The sequence below is a fragment of the Scyliorhinus torazame genome, chromosome 1, assembly GCF_047496885.1.
Source record: "Scyliorhinus torazame isolate Kashiwa2021f chromosome 1, sScyTor2.1, whole genome shotgun sequence".
In the NCBI taxonomy this organism is placed as follows: domain Eukaryota; kingdom Metazoa; phylum Chordata; class Chondrichthyes; order Carcharhiniformes; family Scyliorhinidae; genus Scyliorhinus; species Scyliorhinus torazame.
In genome coordinates, this window is record NC_092707.1 from 203,126,085 (window position 1) to 203,145,544 (window position 19,460).

The 19,460-nt window shown below is 50.9% G+C and overlaps 1 protein-coding gene across 2 annotated transcripts in view; it reads right to left on the minus strand.

The window, feature by feature from the left end:
* Positions 1 to 19,460, minus strand: part of LOC140418567 (mitogen-activated protein kinase kinase kinase 5-like) — a 277,605-nt gene that overhangs the window by 29,022 nt on the left and 229,123 nt on the right. Inside the window, exons 23-25 of one of the 2 annotated variants that reach the window (XM_072502099.1) lie at positions 13,889 to 13,994; positions 3,887 to 4,033; positions 738 to 850 (exon numbers count right to left, since the gene is read on the minus strand). In XM_072502099.1, the coding sequence (XP_072358200.1) occupies positions 738 to 850; positions 3,887 to 4,033; positions 13,889 to 13,994 (366 nt within the window). Of the gene's footprint in view, positions 1 to 737; positions 851 to 3,789; positions 4,034 to 13,888; positions 13,995 to 19,460 lie in introns of both variants that reach the window. The other variant, XM_072502092.1, reaches the window with a different exon arrangement.

Below are 19,460 nucleotides of genomic sequence, written 5' to 3' on the forward strand. Positions count from 1 at the left end.
ACTTTATAGCCAATGAAGTATGTGTGAAGTGTGGTCACTGTTGTAATGTAGGCAAATGTGAAAGCCAATTTGTGCAAAGTAAGCTCCCAAAAATTGCATTATCTGTTTTTAAGCACATATGAGGTAAATATTAGCCAGGACACCCTGGAGTACTCGCCTACTTTTCTTTCAATAGTTCTTTAGAATCATTCACGGCCACCTGAGAAGATATATTGGGTTTTGATATAATGTCTCGTCTAACCCCTGACTGTACAGCACCCTATTCAGGTTTTGGCTTGAATTATGTGCTGGAATGGATTTTGGGTCATTCCAGGGTGATAGCACAGAATAGTCTGGCCAAGAGGATTTTCTGTTTGCAGTTGCCTTTCAACGTTTCGTCCCAGGAAATGGATCCTACCTTCCTGCTTTATCGTCGGCCCTTGTACCCACCCTTCACAATGGCACACCTCAGATCAGCAGTTTTGCCTCTGAGGAAATATGAGCCTGAATACTCTGTGCCATTTCAGACAGGAAGCTATGGAGTCCTGCTCATCCTTGGCAGCCAAATGGAACCAGTTAAACAAAACAATGGCTGGTCAGCATCTGAACTGCACTGGCATGGCAGACTGGGAGTGGGTGATCATTGTCCATTTTCAACCATCCTCGAATGGGGGACAGATCAAACATTCCTCAGTCTGGATATCCCAGCAGTAATCCGCTGTCCACTCCAATCGATTTGATGCTGATTTGACACTTACCCGTGGATTTTGAGCGTTTTCGTAGTGACTCGATATCGTGGTTCTTCTGCTGGAGGGTTTGTAACAGAAGTTGTTGGAACTCTCTCTCTTTCTCTGTAAGGTCTTCGAGAAGGCTGCAAAGTTTAAAGGCCCGGCATATTAAATGAGGCGACTTTTTTGATTAATTCTTCATCTATTTGTCCCAGCTGGGATCAATCTGAGCACAGGCCCAAAGAGAAATGCATTGTCCCCATACAGCCTTCTCCTAAAACTCAAGTAAAAGTAAATAAATGTTGCCTGTACAGTGCCTTTCACATAGCAAACTAGAGGATTCACAGATTCACATATGGGTAGCACGGTGGCACAGTGGTTAGCACTGATGCCTCACAGAGCCAGGAACTGGGGCTCGATTCGGCCTGAGTGACTGTGTGGAGTTTGCACTTTCTCCCCATGTCTGTGGAGTTTCTTCCGAATACTCTGGTTTCCTCCCACAGTCCAAAGATGTGCAGATTAGGTGGATTGGCCATGATAGAGTGCCCCTTAGTGTCCAGAGATGTGTACGTCTGGGGGTGGCGGGGATATGGTGGGGAGCGGGCATGGGTAGGTTGATCTTTCGGAGGGTCGGTGCAGACTCGATGGGCCTAGTGGCTTAGCTCTGCGCTGTCGGAATTCAATGTGACACTGAGACAAAGGAAGAGGCACAAGGACAGGTGGTCAAAGATATAGGGCTGGATTCCCCAAAATGGGACCACATCCCCACGCCGGCATAAAAACGCTGCAGTTTTACTCCAGAGCTTCCTGGAATCAGCTAATTCAATGCCCTGGAGGGGCAAATCTCGCAGCTTTAGCTGCGGATACGGGCCACCGCACCTCTGGTTTGGAGTCCGCACATGCGCACGGCGGTGGCCTCCAGCGGCCGCGCCGAGCTCCATGGCGGACTCGGACCGCGGAGGCAGACAGAAAAATTCGACCCCGCCCGAGCATCTAACCGTGCAGATCTAATCCCGGCCGCCTATAAGGCTCCGTCTGGTGTCCGATCCCCCTGTCCCCACCAGGACGGCCGCGGACCCCAGCATCCTGAACGGCAATACCAGGTTAGTTCCACGCCGTCGGGAACTCGTCCTGTTGGGAGCGGAGGATCGCTGGGCTGGCCTCTGCCAATGGGCCCCCAGCCGTGCGGCATGCTCCGCGATCACGCCGATTCTCGCGTCTCGGAGAATCACCGGACCGGCAGCGGGCCTGACTTTGGCGTGAAAAGTGGATTCTCCGCCCGTGTGCCAAACACGATTTCGCGCGGGTCTGCGGAGAATCCAGCCCATTGGCTTTAAGGAACATCATAAAGGCGATGAAATGGGAGAGATACAAAGAGAAAATTCAAGAGTTTACGGTTTGGATAGCTGCCGATAGTAGAGTGATAAACATCAGAAAAGTGCAGGAGGCCAGAATTGGAGGAGTGCAGAGATCTCAGAAGGTTGTTGGGCTGGATGAGCTCACAGAGATGGAAGAGGAATGGAGGGATTTAAATACATGGAGCACAATGGCGAAACTCTTCCTGTTGGTGGGGGGGAATCAAAAATGCGGGGACATAATCTAAAAAATAGAGCTGAGCGATTCAGGACTGTAATCAGGAAATACTTTTTCACACAAAGGGAAGTGGAAATGTGAAACCCTCACTCCAAAAGGCTGTGGGTGTGGACAGTCATTGGAGTTTACAAGACTGAGTTGGACAGATTTTTATTGGGTTGTGGGCGGGCAAATGCAGCTGCGGCATGGCTCAGATTTGCCATGGTTCAGTTGGGAGCACTCAGACCTCTTGGCTTCCAAGATTCTGGGTTCAAATCCCACTCCAGGGCTTCAGTGCAACATCAAGGCTGACATCCCAGTGCCGTACTGGGGGAGCGCTGCATCGTTACAGGTGCTGACTTTTAGGGGAGATGTTAAACTGAGGTCCCAGCTTGAGCGAATGTAAAATAGAATTGTCCGAGGCAATATTTATCCCCCAAACTACACGACAAAAACAGGTTATCTGGTCACTATCACACTGCTATTTGTGGGAGTTCTCTGTAATCAAATTGTCAGCTCTGTTTCCCGTATTACAACAGAGACCACTATGCTTCAACTTTGCTGGCTGTAAAGCTCTTTGAGATGTGAAAAGTATTGCACAAGTTCAAGTCCCTTTTTTATTTTTGGTCTAACTGAATGACGGAGCATGCTTGAGGGGATAAATGGCCTACCTATGTTCCTACAACAGAAAACCGTTGTCATATACCTTAAAGAGTCATCTCTTCAACTGCTGTCCATCACCACAAGACAGAATGTGATGTATAATCCAATGTACTCTGTGAAAGAAACAGAGCAACAGTCCCGAGGACAGGCACGTTCTACGTAATCTCCTAACCATCATTGTCTGCGTATAGGTTTCTCTCATTGCAGGTACCATGACCTAAAAGAGTATTGATGACCATGGACTCCCGGTTGGTCCTTCATTGGCACTGCGGTAGTTTGCCATTGTTTTTTGTGTCAGATCAAGCCTATTCTTGTCAGCTTGGATCTTGTATATCTCTTTTAGTGGGGACCATGAATTGGATTCAATTTGAATTGGTGTTTGGAGCCAGCAAAGTGATGGATTAAGGGCTCACCCATGCCCACTCTGCGCATTGGCTTTGTAACTTTGAGAAAGGAATAAAATGCTTTGAAAAAGAGTCTGGCTGTACAAGAACCTCTCCCACTCCTACTGCCTGCCGTAGGTGCATCAGGAGGATTTACAGACTGATAATCAACCTATTGGCCACATTATGACACACTCCATGGCCATCAAATTCTGAAGTGGGAATTAAGCCCAGAACCTCTGATCCAGAGGCCAGGATGATACCACTATGCTAGAAGACTTCATATATAGTCTTAACATCGAATAAGTAAACCACATTGTTATTGATTGATACATGTGCACTCAACAAAAGACCGCAACACAAACTTAGACATCAGTATTGCATCTAAAGGAGATTTCACGTTTTGTCACTATGTTATTAACTGTTTGGCCATTCCTTGGACCGAGAGTGACCGCTATCCGTACCGGTTTGTTTCTGCCCTCAGTCGGCCCAGCTGCAAAATAAGAGGGCAGGTGTTTTGCTGGGAATCATGGGACACTGAGCGACTGAGCGTGCACACACCCGACGTTCCGGTGCCGTCCATCTGTAGCTCCAATGCTCCTGGTTCCCGCATGTCAGAATCACTCCCGCTCCACTTCCCCGCAATGTTGTCTGTGCCATGCTCCTCTGCCTCCTGATCAAAGGAACCCTGCAACTGTAGCTTTGGCTCTGGAAGAGAAAATCAAAGTAAGCCTCTAACTCTGTGTCAAACAACTTTACTATTTGCTCTTCCTTCAACTTTCTCCCCACTTCAAGGTGCCGACTCACTCTGGGTTCCAGTCCCATGGCTGCCGATTACCATAAGTATCTTTGTTCCAATACCCATCCCTCTTGTGCCTATTTAAGACTGGTTTAGCCTGGGCTGGTTTAGCTCAGTTGACTGGACAGCTGGTTCGTGATCCAGAGTGAGGCCAACAGCGAGGGTTCAATTCCTGCCCCGCCTTCTCTACCTTGCCCCTCGCCTGAGGTGTGGTGATCCTCAGTTAAATCACCACCAGTCAGCTCTCCCCCTCAAAGGAGGGAGCCCATGGTCATCTGGGACTATGGTGACTTTACTCAGCAAACTTCAATATTAAAGCTGACCCCAATGCTAGCATTGAAGTATGTGGGCTTCCAGGTGTAATTAAAGTAATCAGAAACACAAATCCTGGAGTTTGTTTCCCGTATTTCTTGCCTCTCCAGGGTGATTACATGGCCATGGGGGTAGGGGGTACTCACTTTACAGCAGCGTAGACTTGGGGATGACCTGACAGGTGGAGCACCCAATGAGAAATTTCTTGAGTTTAACAAGTTAGGGAGGACCGGAGCGTACAAATTAAAGGTTTGGTGGACTCAATTTTAGGCAGTTCTTCTTTACCCATAGTATAATGAGCCTCTGGAATCTAGTAATCTAGTAGAGCGGATGCTGTGTGTCTTTAAGAGGGAACAGGACCAGTTCCTGACTGGGACAGAAACTGTATCATAGAGGAAGTAAGAGTTATTATAGGATACACTCCTGACCCATTGAATCTCCTGGTTTCCTTTATCTGGGGGAGGTGGGGGGCAGGGTTTTTTGTGGTGGGTGGGTAGCAGCTGTGTTGCATGATGGACCAGCTTATCCTATCCTGCCGCCAATTTTGTTTCATTAATATCGTATTAGGGGAGGCAGTGGTGTAGTGGTTTTGTTGTTAGACTCTAGAGGCACAAGGTAATGCTCTGGGGTCCTGGGTTCAAATCCCACCATGGCAGATGGTGAAATTTGAATTCAATGAAAATCTGGAATTAAAAATCTAATGATTGCTGATTGTCAGAAAACCCCATCTGGTTTACTAATGTCTTTAAGGGAAGAAAATCTACCATCCTTACCTGGGCTATAGGGAGCCCTGTGTTTGGGCCACATTGCAATGTGGTTGACTCTTAAATGCCCACAGTTCAAGGGCAATTAGTGATGGGTAATAAATACTGGCCCAACGAGTGATGCCCACATCCCATGAATGATTTTAAAAAAAACCATATTAATCGTGGACTACTGATGCTATCTTGATGCCCAATACTCCATACCACAGGGTGGCAGTGTCTTCACTCAGTCAGTCAATAGCAATTGGATCTTTTTGCAAGGCTTTTGGCAAGATCCCACATTATAAACAGTCAGCACTGAAAATTATTTCATTCAGGCAGACTGCTGGGAGTGCCTGTGCTGTAGACATATTTTAAGGATTGCCCCAAGTGAAGCTCTATGACAGTAAGATGCTCAGCAGTGGCCACTGGCAGAGTAAAGAATTGGGACTGGCACAGGCCTTGGCTTTGGTCTCCTGGTCATTGGTTGTTGTGGGATTCAGATTCTGCATTTAATCATCATCTCCATTTTGTTGCCTCTATGATATCTGAGCTGGCAGGATTCCGGGCTAGGGCAATGATTTCATGATACTATGGCTGCCACTTTTCAGAAAGAACTTTGATTTATATAGCGCCTTATATAGCGCCTTATATAGCGCCAATAAAAAAACTGTTTAATGTGCAGTGATTGTTGTTGTGTAAGAAAAATGGCAGAACATTTATGCACAGCAAGCTCCCACAAATTGCACTGAGATAATGGCGAGATAATGTTTTATTGATGCTGGTTGGAAGATAAATATTGGACGAGACTCTGTGGCAAACTCTTCTTTGAATATCTGGGGCGGGATTCTGCAATAATGGGGCGATGTCCCCGCGCCGACGTGCAACAGGTGATTAAGAAGGCAAATGGAATTTTGTCCTTCATTGCTAGAGGGATGGAGTTTAAGACTAGGGAGGTTATGCTGCAATTGTATAGGGTGTTGGTGAGGCCGCATCTGGAGTATTGTGTTCAGTTTTGGTCTCCTTACTTGAGAAAGGATGTACTGGCACTGGAGGGTGTGCAGAGGAGATTCACTAGGTTAATCCCAGAGCTGAAGGGGTTGGATTACGAGGAGAGGTTGAGTCGACTGGGACTGTACTCGTTTGAATTTAGAAGGATGAGGGGGGATCTTATAGAAACATATAAGATAATGAAGGGAATAGATAGGATAGATGCGGGCAGGTTGTTTCCACTGGCGGGTGAAAGCAGAACTAGGGGGCATAGCCTCAAAATAAGGGGAAGTAGATTTAGGACTGAGTTTAGGAAGAACGTCTTCACCCAAAGGGTTGTGAATCTATGGAATTCCTTGCCCAGTGAAGCAGTAGAGGCTCCTTCATTAAATGTTTTTAAGATAAAAATAGATAGTTTTTTGAAGAATAAAGGGATTAAGGGTTATGGTGTTCAGGCCGGAAAGTGGAGCTGAGTCCACAAAAGATCAGCCATGATCTCATTGAATGGTGGAGCAGGCTCGAGGGGCCAGATGGCCTACTCCTGCTCCTAGTTCTTATAACCTTATTATAAAACCGGCGGTAATCACTCCGGCATCAACGGCCTCCGAAATTGAGGAATTCCCACCTTTCTCGGGCGCTAGGTTGACGCCGGAGTGGTTCCGCAGCTCAAGCCAGCGGTGAAGGGCTGGCACGAGTTTGCGCATGCGCGGAATGGCCGGCGTGATCTCACGCATGCGCGGAACGGCCGGCATATTTTCGCGCATGCGCGGGGATTCCCTTCTTCCCGCCGGCCCCCGGGCAATATGGCGGATGAAAGAAGATCCTCACGGAACCAGCCCACCCGCAGATCGCGGGCCAGGCCACCGTGGGGTCCCCCTCCCGGGGTCAGATCCCCCCACCAGGACCGCCGCCGCACATTTACCTGCCAGGTCCCACCATGTGTGAGGTGAGTAATTCACGCCGGCGGGACTGGGCAAAACGCGATGGCCACTTGGCCCATCGGGGCTCGGAGAATCGCTAGAGGGGCTGCTTGTCAATGGCCCCCGACCGGCGTGGTGGGAATCCCGCCGGCCCCTGAAAAACGCAGCCGGAGAATAGGGCAGCCGGCGTCGGGGTGCAGGGTCGGAGAGTCCTGTCCCTGGTGTCCACTTGAGAGGACAGATGGTGCCTCAGTTTTCTGTCTTTTCCAAAAAGGTGGCACCCCTGACAGTGCTGCTCTCCCTCAGTATCGCACTGGAGTGTCAGCCTAGGTTTTATACTCAAGTCTATTTTAAACCCACAACCTTCTGTCTCAGAGGTGAGAACATTACCAACTGAACCTCAGCAGACATCGGAGAATTGAGGGGTAGATTTTAGAAGATCGCGAGTGACCTCAACCAATCCTCCATTGCATATACAACAAACTCTGAGGGCGAACCTTCAGAATCGTCGCTGAAGAAGCCATGGATTAATCGAGGAAAGTTGCAAAAGAAGGTTTTGTCTATCTCATTCAATTGACTTTTCGAGGAGGCAGCAAGGAGGGCTGATGAGGGCAGCGCGCTTGATGCAGTCCCCATTGTTTTTTTGCAAGGCTTTTGACCAGATATCACACTGTAAATTGATACAAAATGTAAAAGCCGTGGCTCCCAAGGAAAAGTAGCAAGTTGGATCCAAAATTGGTTCATTAGCTCATAGTAAACCATAATATTCAACAGGTATTTTGTGTCTGGACAGCTATTCCCAGTGGCTGTTATGTATATTATATTCCTTGCTGTTTGTGGAATCTATCATTGAATTGGACTTGAATGTAGGGGGTATAATAAAGAAATATCAGATTTTTAGAAAAATTATTCATTCTGGGTGTGGGTGTCACTGGCTAGGCAAGAATTTATTGCCCATCCCTAACTGTGCCTTGAAGAGGTGGTGGTGAGCTGCCTTCTTGAACCAGTGCAGACCCTGTGGTGTTGGTACATTCACTATGCTGTTAGGGATGGGGTGCCACAATTTTGACCCAACGCCGAATTGGCCGTGTGGTTGATATTAAGGCAGAAGGCTGTAGATGGAAGGAAGTTATCAATGACTGGTCCAGTGGGCAGAGGAGGGGCAAATGGAGTTGACCCCTGAGAAGTGCGAGGTAATGTATTTGGGAGGACTGCTCATGTTGAATAGGTGCTGCAATAGAACACAAGCTTCAAGTTGGTAATTAAGCACAACTAGGGAAGGATTATAAAATCATCGTAAGGGTGTATAAACCAGTTCACCCTGGGTATCTGGAAGGAACTGGGAGAGTCTGTGACTTTTACTTTATTGTCTTGGAAATAAACAGATTTTAAGGGACAGGTCAGCTTCCGACTCATTCTTCCTCAATATACATTTTGTAAGGGCCACGAAGAATCCAGCACGAGTTTTAAGGATACAAAGTAATAACATTTATTTACTATAACATATACACATAACAGTAGCAGTAACTTCCCTTGCTACATACTCCTTCCTCCTGGTTCCTGAACTGGCCAGCTTATTTATACTAGGAGTTTACTAGTGGTTTCTCCGCCCCCCTCATTGGGGAAGCTCATACTCCCACAGGATTGTGGGATAGTCATTAGTCCCCAGCCAATGGTAAGTAGGCAGGTTATAACATCCCTCCCACCCAAAGTCCAAGGAATCCACCGAAGACCCTGGCGAAGGAGGGCGTTGGACTCGTTTGGCCGCAGGCCGGACGCCATTTGCATGCGGCGCTGGATCAGGCGGCGTGTAACGAGACGGAGACCGCCGCTTCCGCGATGAACGGCGCGGTTGTACATCCACGGCCCGTGGACCCGAGGATTCCTCCTCTGATGCATCCTGTGTCTCCATCTCGAAGTCAGAGTCTGCTGCCTCCATCATGTCAGCGTCTCTATCTCCATTCGGTCCCGTAACGACCTGCGCAGGCTTCGAGTGAGGCACCAGTGGAAGATTGTGAGGACTACCTTCCCTTGTCTCTGGTCTCTGCGGCTGTTGAAATGAGCTCCGGGGGCGGGGAATCTTTTGAGGGGATGGTCTTCTGGACCGAACGTGGTCTACATGTTTTCGCTGGAGACGACCCTGGGCTTGCACTTGGTAAGATATAGGGTCCGTTTGGCGAAGGATTACACCAGGAACCCATTGGGCACCACCAGCAAAATTCCGAACGAATACTGGGTCACCGGGTGCAAACTGCCGAATCGGACGATGCCGAGAAAATCCCGGTCCCTGCCGTTCTTGTGTGCGGCGTACTTTTGCGCCAATGTCCGGGAAAACCATACTAAGGCGGGTGCGAAGTCTCCGGCCCATTAGGAGTTCTGCGGGAGCTACCCCAGTCACTGCATGGGGGGTGGTCCTGTACGTAAACAAAAAGCGAGCCAGTCTCGTGTCCATTGATCCGGAAGACTGCTTCTTTAGGCCTCTTTTGAATGTCTGCACTGCGCGCTCTGCCAACCCATTTGAAGCCGGGTGGTAAGGGGCAGTGCGGATATGGCGGATGCCGTTCATCTTTGTGAACCTAGCAAACTCCTCACTCGTGAATGGAGTGCCATTATCCGTGACCAGCACCTCGGGGAGGCCATGCGTACTAAACGATAAACGCATCTTTTCAATTGTTGCGCAGGACGTTGTCCCCTGCATCTTATGCACCTCTAGCCATTTGGACTGGGCGTCAATTAGTAGAAGGAACATGGATCCTTGAAAGGGGCCTGCGAAATCTGCATGCAAGCGTGCCCAAGGCCGCCCTGGCCATTCCCAGTGATGTAGGGGCGCGGACGGCGGAAGCTTCTGATGCTCCTGGCAAATGGAGCAGTTTTGGGCCACCTTCTCAATGTCAGTGTCGAGGCCTGGCCACCAGACATAACTCCGGGCCAACATTTTCATTTTGGTCACACCTAGATGCCCATTGTGCAAGTCTGATAGTATCAGCTCCTGGTCTTTTTCCGGGACAACCACACGCGTCCCCCACAAGAGGATGCCGTCTTCCACGCTGAATTGTGACAGCTTGGAGGACAATGCCCGCAACTCGCCTGGGAGCTGTCTATGCTGCCCACCATACAGGACTATGTGCCAAACCTTTGACAGGACTGGCTCCGTCTGGGTCCACTCACGGATCTGTGATGCCGTGACAGGCAAGGTGTCCATAAAATTTAGGGTTGCAACCACTTCACCGGTCGTGGGGGTCGACATGGGGCCGGTCGATAAAGGCAATCGGCTCAGTGCGTCGGCATTTGCTATCTGCGTACTTGGTTTGTGCTCCAGAGAATACTCGTATGCAGCAAGCAACAAAGCCCAGCGCTGGATCCGTGCAGAAGCAATGGGTGGTATTGGCTTATCCTCTCTGAAAAGTCCCAGCAGGGGCTTATGATCAGTCACGATAGTGAAATGGCGGCCATACACGTACTGGTGGAAGCGTTTCACCGCAAAAACCACTGCCAGGCCCTCCTTCTCGATCTGTGCTACTTTTTCTCCGCTGCAGTCAATGTGCGGGAGGCGAAAGCTATCGGTCGCTCGGCCCCGTTTTCCATCTTGTGGGACAGGACGGCCCCAATACCATACGGGGATGCATCACATGTGACGAGCAAAGGCTTTCCAGGATCATAGTGGGTTAGTAACCCAGACGACGACAATTGTTGCTTTACCCACCGGAAAGCGGTTTCTTGCGGCTGACCCCAAACCCAGGTGTGATTTTTCTTTAGCAGAAGGTGCAAAGGGGCCAGTGTAGTTGCCAGATTGGGGAGGAACTTCCCGTAATAGTTTACGAGACCGAGAAAAGAACGAAGATGCGAAGTGTCAGTCGGGGCGGGGGCATGTTGAATTGCACGCACCTTCTCTGCGACGGGGTGCAGACCTTCGCGGTCTACCCGATAACCTAGGTAGACTACTTCATATGCCTGAAATACGCACTTTGTGCGACGTAAACGGACTCCAGCCTCCGAAAGGCGTCTAAGGACAGCCTCCAGATTTTCCAAATGTTCTTGCTCCGACGTCCCTGTAATCAAAACGTCATCTAGGTAGACAGCCACATGTGGTAAACCTCTCAAAATGCCCTCCATAACACGTTGAAAAATTGCGCAGGCAGAGGATACTCCAAAGGGCAACCGTGTATACTCATACAGGCCCCGGTGTGTATTAATCGTTACATATGGTCGGGAGGCAGGGTCCAGCTCCAACTGCAGGTAGGCGTGACTCATATCTAATTTTGTGAATGAGAGTCCACCTGCAAGTTTCGCGTAGAGATCCTCTATGCGAGGCATTGGATATCGGTCAAGTCGGGAAACTGTATTCACTGTAAGTTTATAGTCGCCACACAAGCGAACTGTGGCATCTGGCTTCATTACAGGTACAATTGGTGCTGCCCAGTCAGCAAAACGGACGGGCATGATAATAACCAAACTCTCCAAACGAGTGAGCTCCCCTTCTACCTTCTCGAGCAAGGCGTAAGGCACTGGGCGCGCCCGGAAATAGCGCGGCGTGGCTCCTGGTTCAACTTGGATACGGGCTACGGCCCCTTTTATTTTCCCCAAACCAGGCTGTAATACATCTGGGTATCGTCCTAGCACCTCAATCAACCCTTCAGAAACTGTTTGGAGGATGTGCTGCCATTGCAACCGCAAATGGCGCAACCAGTCCCGACCCAACAGGCTGGGCCCATGGCCGCGCACCACGATAAGTGGGAAACGCCCCTCCTGGTGTCCATAAACAACAGGGGTCATTGTAGTTCCTGCAATGTCCAGTGGTTCCCCCGTGTAGTGGCCAACCTGGCTTGTGAGTCGGTTAATGTAAGGGTCTGTATACCCTGATTGATGCGGTCGAATGTCCTCTGGGCGATCACGGAGACCGCTGCGCCAGTATCCAACTCCATCTCAAGCGGGTGGCCATTGACCCGTACTGTCACCTTAATGGGGGCCACACGGGGAGCTGCCACACAATGCAGCTGCAGGCAGTCGTCCTCCGTCTCCACGTCCTCAGGAGTAGTCGCCGCAGGTTCATCCACATGGAAGGTACGGCCTCTGGGCTGGTCCCAGTTACGGCCCCTGGGCTGGTCCCAGTTTCGGTCGGAACGACGGCGCCTCTGGCGTCCCCAGGACCGCCGTCCGCGACGGGGTCGGCGCCTACAAGTCTGACACGGACATGGCTCCTCATCCATTGGCTCTGGAGAAGGCTCCCTTCGGGGAGGAATGTCCGATGGCCACTGGCGTCGGTCCGGACGTTGCCTCGCCCAAGGTACCGCAGGAGTGCGGGGGGACGTTTTCGGACGGAAAGGGTTGCGCCCCAAGGCATGCACTTCCATTCCCTGTAGCTCCTGTACTCCTCGCTCTGCGCTCTCTCGGGACAAGACTATTTGAATGGCCTGTTGAAAAGTCAATGTTGGCTCCGCTAACAACTTTCTCTGGGTGGCTGCATTGTTAATACCGCAAACCAAACGGTCGCGTAACATTTCTGACAAGGTCTCACCATAGTCACAGTACTCCGCAATCCTGCATAGCCTGGATAGAAAATAGGCAAGGGATTCTCCAGGGGTCCTCTCAGCGGTATTAAACCGGTAACGCTGGACTATCGTGGACGGGGTTGGGTTAAAGTGTTGCCCCACTATATTCACAAGTTCATCAAACGTTTTGGTGTCCGGCGCAGCTGGGTACGTAAGGCTCCTAATCATCCCAAACGTATGCGGGCTGCAGGCGGTGAGCAATATGACCATCTGGCGCTCGTTTTCGGTGATATTGTTTGCCCGGAAATAGTAACGCATCCGTTGTGCGTACTGGTTCCAGCTTTCCAGCGCAGCATCAAAAACATCCAAACGTCCGTACAGAGGCATGGTATAATAGAAAACAACTTCCAACCTGTATCCAACAAAAATCCAGGGAGGTGGCTTCAGCAGTGTAGACAGCTATTCACTTTTACCTTCGTCGCCAGTTTTGTAAGGGCCACGAAGAATCCAGCACGAGTTTTAAGGATACAAAGTAATAACATTTATTTACTATAACATATACACATAACAGTAGCAGTAACTTCCCTTGCTACATACTCCTTCCTCCTGGTTCCTGAACTGGCCAGCTTATTTATACTCGGGGTTTACTAGTGGTTTCTCCGCCCCCCTCATTGGGAAGCTCATACTCCCACAGGATTGTGGGATAGTCATTAGTCCCCAGCCAGTTAACCTGTAAGTAGGCAGGTTATAACAATACATTGAAGGGAATTGATCTGGAACTCACTGTCTGAAAGAATGCTGGACGCAGAAACCCTCTGCATTTAGAAAAAGACATTTGGGTATGCCCTGGAGGTGCCACAAACCAAAGGGTTAAAGGCCAAGAACTGGGAAGTGGGCTAGTACAGATACAATGGGCTGAATTGCCTCCTGTGTGAATTTCACAGATTCTAAAATGTTTCATACTTCCATGGTCCACTATGTAGTAATGGAGTTGGTACAACTCAACAATGCCGGGCTTAGTTGTGCTTTAATACCCGCTGAGGTTGGAGATCAGGATGGGGCACTGAACGGGAGGCTGCACTCCAAAAAAGGGAGGCTCTCCACCCTTCTGCTCCCTGGGTGAAGGGGACGGGGGTGGGTAGGAGTGTGGGGCGGGGGTGGGGGGCGGGAGGGGTAGAGTTGATTTCCCTAAAGACTCTCCAGCACAGAGGTAGGGTAGTGACAAAAACAGTTCTACTGTGAGACTCTGTGGGTGGAAGGAGACCGTTCTATGCAATGGAGGAGAATGCACTTGCTATCAATCGACGCACCTGGAAATAGAATGCTGAAGGCAATCTGCACGGCTTTACGAATGATGTTGTCCAGGCCAAACATCCAGTGTGGTTTAATCTGCCGATGTCGAAGGACTTTTGTCACCTGGAAAGAAAATACCTATGAATGAGCAAGGACTTCTATCACCTCTCTGCGGGGGCTGCACCATTTTCCCCATTGATATCACAAGGATAATACTTTGGCCAAAAGGTATGAAGCACTCTTGACCCACCTCCCATCTTCGATAAAAATGGAATCCTAGCTGCACCATGTCTCGATCACTTTTCGGTCTTCTGCTTGTTGACCAACACTGGCACCAGGTCTAGTTTTTAAATTCTCCTCCTTACTGCGTTCAGCTGCCTCCATGGCCACTTCCCTCACTATCGCCTTTCAGTATGTTTACTCTGTTACAGTTGCTTTATAAATGCTTGTTGTTTCCACCCTTCCCTTCCTATCATTACCAATCGTATCACTTGTCGCTTCTGGGTTGCAATAACTTTATTGTTAACACTGTTGCTGGCTTCTCCTCTCATTATCCGATCACATATCCAGGAGAGTATTGGTGGGAGTAAATATACTACAGCAACACTGGGATGGCTGGGTGTTATATATGAAAGCAGCAGTGAGTTGCCGCATATTCATATCCTCCCAATGCAATTTCTCACCTTGTGGCAGCCACTTGTTCATTGACAATAAGCCAAATACAACTGATTCGGATCCTGTTTCAATCATATACCCACAAACATTCTCTGGGAGGGACTGGAGCGAGCTCAGCCCCACAAACCTTAGGCAAGATGTTTCAGATAGCGGGAATGCATGCCCGCTAATAATTGCTGCCCCGCGATCCATTTAACTGCAGCCCCCAAGGTTAGGCACGGTTAAACCCTCTCTCTAATCCCCACCAGCTGCCATCTGGGTGAGGAAGCCCTGCCTCAGAAAGCTCTTGGCCAATCGGATGGCCGGCGGCTCTGTAGTCCCATCAGCGCCATGTGTACTGCGGAGACTACAGACAGAAGAGGAACAATTGCGGCTGGACTGAAGATAACTCAGGGGTGGCAGCAAGGCCGGGCTGGCAGGCCCCACCAAGAGGAGTAAGAGGTTTGGGGTCTGAGTTTGTGAGGACACGGGGGTTGTGGCTGGTGGGGGAAGGCGGAGGTTGGAAAGAAGGTTTAACCTTGGTTTAACTTTGGGGTGGGGGCTGCCTGAAATCGGCACATGGGACAGGGCATAGCAGCATCCCAGCCAACACAGCTAAAGCTGCCAGGTTACCTGTGTGGGTGATCCTCCTTCTGCTGCAGATAGAATAGCAGCAGAGGTGGGGTGAGGCACTAAGTAGCCATTAATTAAGGACCTCAATAGGTCCAAGGGCGGTGAGTGACATGGTGTCTTCACCACACCATGTAAAATGGGTGACAGATCGGGGCGGGTGGGTAAGCTGCAGTCCATGCGCTGTATTTTATGCACCCACCCTGATCTAAACATGTGGAAGACCATAAAATCCAGCCACTTGAGCCTATACAATGGCACTAGGTGATAAGATCAGCAAACCAAAAAAGACCAAGGATGATGGGCAGGATTTTCTCACAGGGTCCAAGACTCACAGTGCCCCAGGCTCACACTGACCCAGATTCAGTGCCCCAGACTCACAGTGCCCCAGGCTCACACTGTCCCAGACCAAGTGTCCCAGACTCAGTGTCCCAGACTCACAGTTCCGCATACTCAGTGTCCAAGATTCTCAGTGTCCCAGACTCACTGAGTCCCAGTCTCACAGTGTCCCAGGCTCACAGTGTCCCAGGCTCACAGTGTCCCAGGCTCACAGTGTCCCAGACTCACAGTGTCCCAGACTCACAGTGTCCCAGACTCACAGTGTCCCAGACTCACAGTGTCCCAGACTCACAGTGCCCCAGACGCACAGTGCCCCAGACGCACAGTGCCACAGACTCACAGTGTCCCAGACTCACAGTGTCCCAGTCTCACAGTGTCCCAGTCTCACAGTTCCCCAGACTCAGTGTCCCAGACTCACAGTGTCCCAGACTCACAGTGTCCCAGACTCACAGTGCCCCAGACGCATAGTGCCCCAGACTCACAGTTCCCCAGACTCAGTGCCCCAGAATCACAGTGTCCCAGACTCACAGTGACCCAGACTTAGGGTCCCAGACTCACAGTGTCCCAAACCCAGAGTCCCAGACGCACAGTGTCCTAGACTCAATGTCCCAGGCTCACAGTTCCGCATTCTCAGTGTCCAAGATTCACAGTGTCCCAGACTCACAGTGTCCCAGACTCAATGTCCTAGATTCACAGTGTCCCAGACTCACAGTGTCCCAGACTCACAGTGTCCCAGACTCACAGTGTCCCAGACTCACAGTGTCCCAGACTCACAGTGTCCCAGACTCACAGTGTCCCAGACTCACAGTGTCCCAGACTCACAGTGCCCCAGACGCACAGTGCCACAGACTCACAGTGTCCCAGACTCACAGTGTCCCAGTCTCACAGTGTCCCAGTCTCACAGTGTCCCAGTCTCACAGTTCCCCAGACTCAGTGTCCCAGACTCACAGTGTCCCAGACTCACAGTGTCCCAGACTCACAGTGCCCCAGACGCATAGTGCCCCAGACTCACAGTTCCCCAGACTCAGTGCCCCAGAATCACAGTGTCCCAGACTCACAGTGACCCAGACTTAGGGTCCCAGACTCACAGTGTCCCAAACCCAGAGTCCCAGACGCACAGTGTCCTAGACTCAATGTCCCAGGCTCACAGTTCCGCATTCTCAGTGTCCAAGATTCACAGTGTCCCAGACTCACAGTGTCCCAGACTCAATGTCCTAGATTCACAGTGTCCCAGACTCACAGTGTCCCAGACTCACAGTGTCCCAGACTCACAGTGTCCCAGACTCACAGTGTCCCAGACTCACAGTGTCCCAGACTCACAGTGTCCCAGACTCACAGTGTCCCAGACTCACAGTGTCCCAGACTCACAGTGTCCCAGACTCACAGTGTCCCAGACTCACAGTGTCCCAGACTCACAGTGTCCCAGACTCACAGTGTCCCAGACTCACAGTGTCCCAGACTCACAGTGTCCCAGACTCACAGTGACCCAGACTTAGGGTCCCAGACTCACAGTGTCCCAGACCCACAGTGTCCCAGACCCACAGTGTCCCAGACTCAGTGTCCCAGACTCACAGTGTCCCAGACTCACAGTGTCCCAGACTCACAGTGTCCCAGACTCACAGTGTCCCAGACTCACAGTGTCCCAGACTCACAGTGTCCCAGACCCACAATGTCCCGACTCACAGTGTCCCAGAATCACAGTGTCCTGACTCACAGTGTCCCAGACTCACAGTGTCCCAGACTCACAGTGTCCCAGACTCACAGTGTCCCAGACTCACAGTGTCCCAGACTCACAGTGTCCCAGACCCACAGTGTCCCAGACTCACAGTGTCCCAGACTCACAGTGTCCCAGACTCACAGTGTCCCAGACTCACAGTGTCCCAGACCCACAGTGTCCCAGACCCACAGTGTCCCAGACTCACAGTGTCCCAGACTCACAGTGTCCCAGACTCACAGTGTCCCAGACTCACAGTGTCCCAGACTCTCAGTGTCCCAGACTCACAGTGTCCCAGACTCACAGTGTCCCAGACTCACAGTGTCCCAGACTCACAGTGTCCCAGAATCGCAGTGTCCCATACTCAATGTCCCAAATTCACAGTGTCGCAGACTCAGATCCCCAGATTCACAATGTCCCAGTCTCAATGTCCCAGATTCACAGCTCCGCAGACTCAGTTCCCCAGACTCAGTTCCCCAGACTCAGTTCCCCAGACTCAGTTCCCCAGACTCAGTTCCCCAGACTCAGTTCCCCAGACTCAGTTCCCCAGACTCAGTTCCCCAGACTCAGTTCCCCAGACTCAGTTCCCCAGACTCAGTTCCCCAGACTCAGTTCCCCAGACTCAGTTCCCCAGACTCAGTTCCCCAGACTCAGTTCCCCAGACTCAGTTCCCCAGACTCAGTTCCCCAGACTCAGTTCCCCAGACTCAGTTCCCCAGACTCAGTTCCCCAGACTCAGTTCCCCAGACTCAGTTCCCCAGACTCAGTTCCCCAGACTCAGTTCCCCAGACTCAGTTCCCCAGACTCAATGTCCCAGACTCAATGTCCCAGACTCAATGTCCCAGACTCAATGTCCCAGACTCAATGTCCCAGACACAATGTCCCAGACTCAGTGTCCCAGATTCAATGTCCCAGACTCACAGTTCCGCAGACTCAGTTCCCCAGACTCATAGTGTCCCAGACTCGCAGTGTCCCAGGCTCACAGTGTCGCAGACTCAGATCCCCAGATTCACAATGTCCCAGTCTCAATGTCCCAGATTCACAGTGTCGCAGACTCAGATCCCCAGATTCACAATGTCCCAGTCTCAATGTCCCAGTCTCAATGTCCCAGATTCACAGCTCCGCAGACTCAGTTCCCCAGACATAGTGTCCCAGATTCAATGTCCCAGATTCAATGTCCCAGACTCACAGTTCCGCAGACTCAGTGTCCCAGACTCACAGTGTCCCAGATTCACAATGTCCCAGACTCACAGTGTCCCAGACTCACAGTGTCCCAGACTCACAGTGTCCCAGACTCACAGTGTCCCAGACTCACAGTGTCCCAGACTCACAGTGTCCCAGACTCACAGTGTCCCAGACTCACAGTGTCCCAGACTCACAGTGTCCCAGACTCACAGTGTCCCAGACTCACAGTGTCCCAGACTCACAGTGTCCCAGACTCACAGTGTCCCAGACTCACAGTGTCCCAGACTCAATGTCCCAGACTCACAGTTCCGCAGACTCAGTGTCCCAGACTCACAGTGCCCCAGACTCAATGTCCCAGACTCACAGTTCCCCAGACTCAATGTCCCAGACTCACAGTGTCGCAGACTCAGTTCCCCAGACTCAGTTCCCCAGACTCAGTGTCCCAGACTCAGTGTCCCAGACTCAGTGTCCCAGACTCAGTGTCCCAGAGTCAATGTCCCAGACTCAGTGTCCCAGACTCAGTGTCCCAGACTCAGTGTCCCAGACTCAGTGTCCCAGACTCAGTGTCCCAGACTCACAGTGTCCCAGACTCAATGTCCCAGACTCAATGTCCCAGACTCAATGTCCCAGACTCAGTTCCCCAGACTCAGTTCCCCAGACTCAATGTCCCAGACTCACAGTGTCCCAGACTCACAGTGTCCCAGACTCACAGTGTCCCAGACTCACAGTGTCCCAGACTCACAGTGTCCCAGACTCACAGTGTCCCAGACTCACAGTGTCCCAGACTCAATGTCCCAGATTCACAGTTCCGCAGACTAAGTTCCCCAGACTCACAGTGTCGCAGACTCAGTTCCCAGACTCATAGTGTCCCAGATTCACAGTGTCCCAGACTCACAGTGTCCCAGACTCAATGTCCCAGAATCACAGTGTCCCAGACTCAATGTCCCAGATTCACAGTGTCGCAGACTCAGTTCACCGGATTCACAGTGTCCCAGACTCAATGTCCCAGATTCACAGTGTCGCAGACTCAGTTCCCCAGACTCACAGTTCCCCAGACTCTCAGTGTCC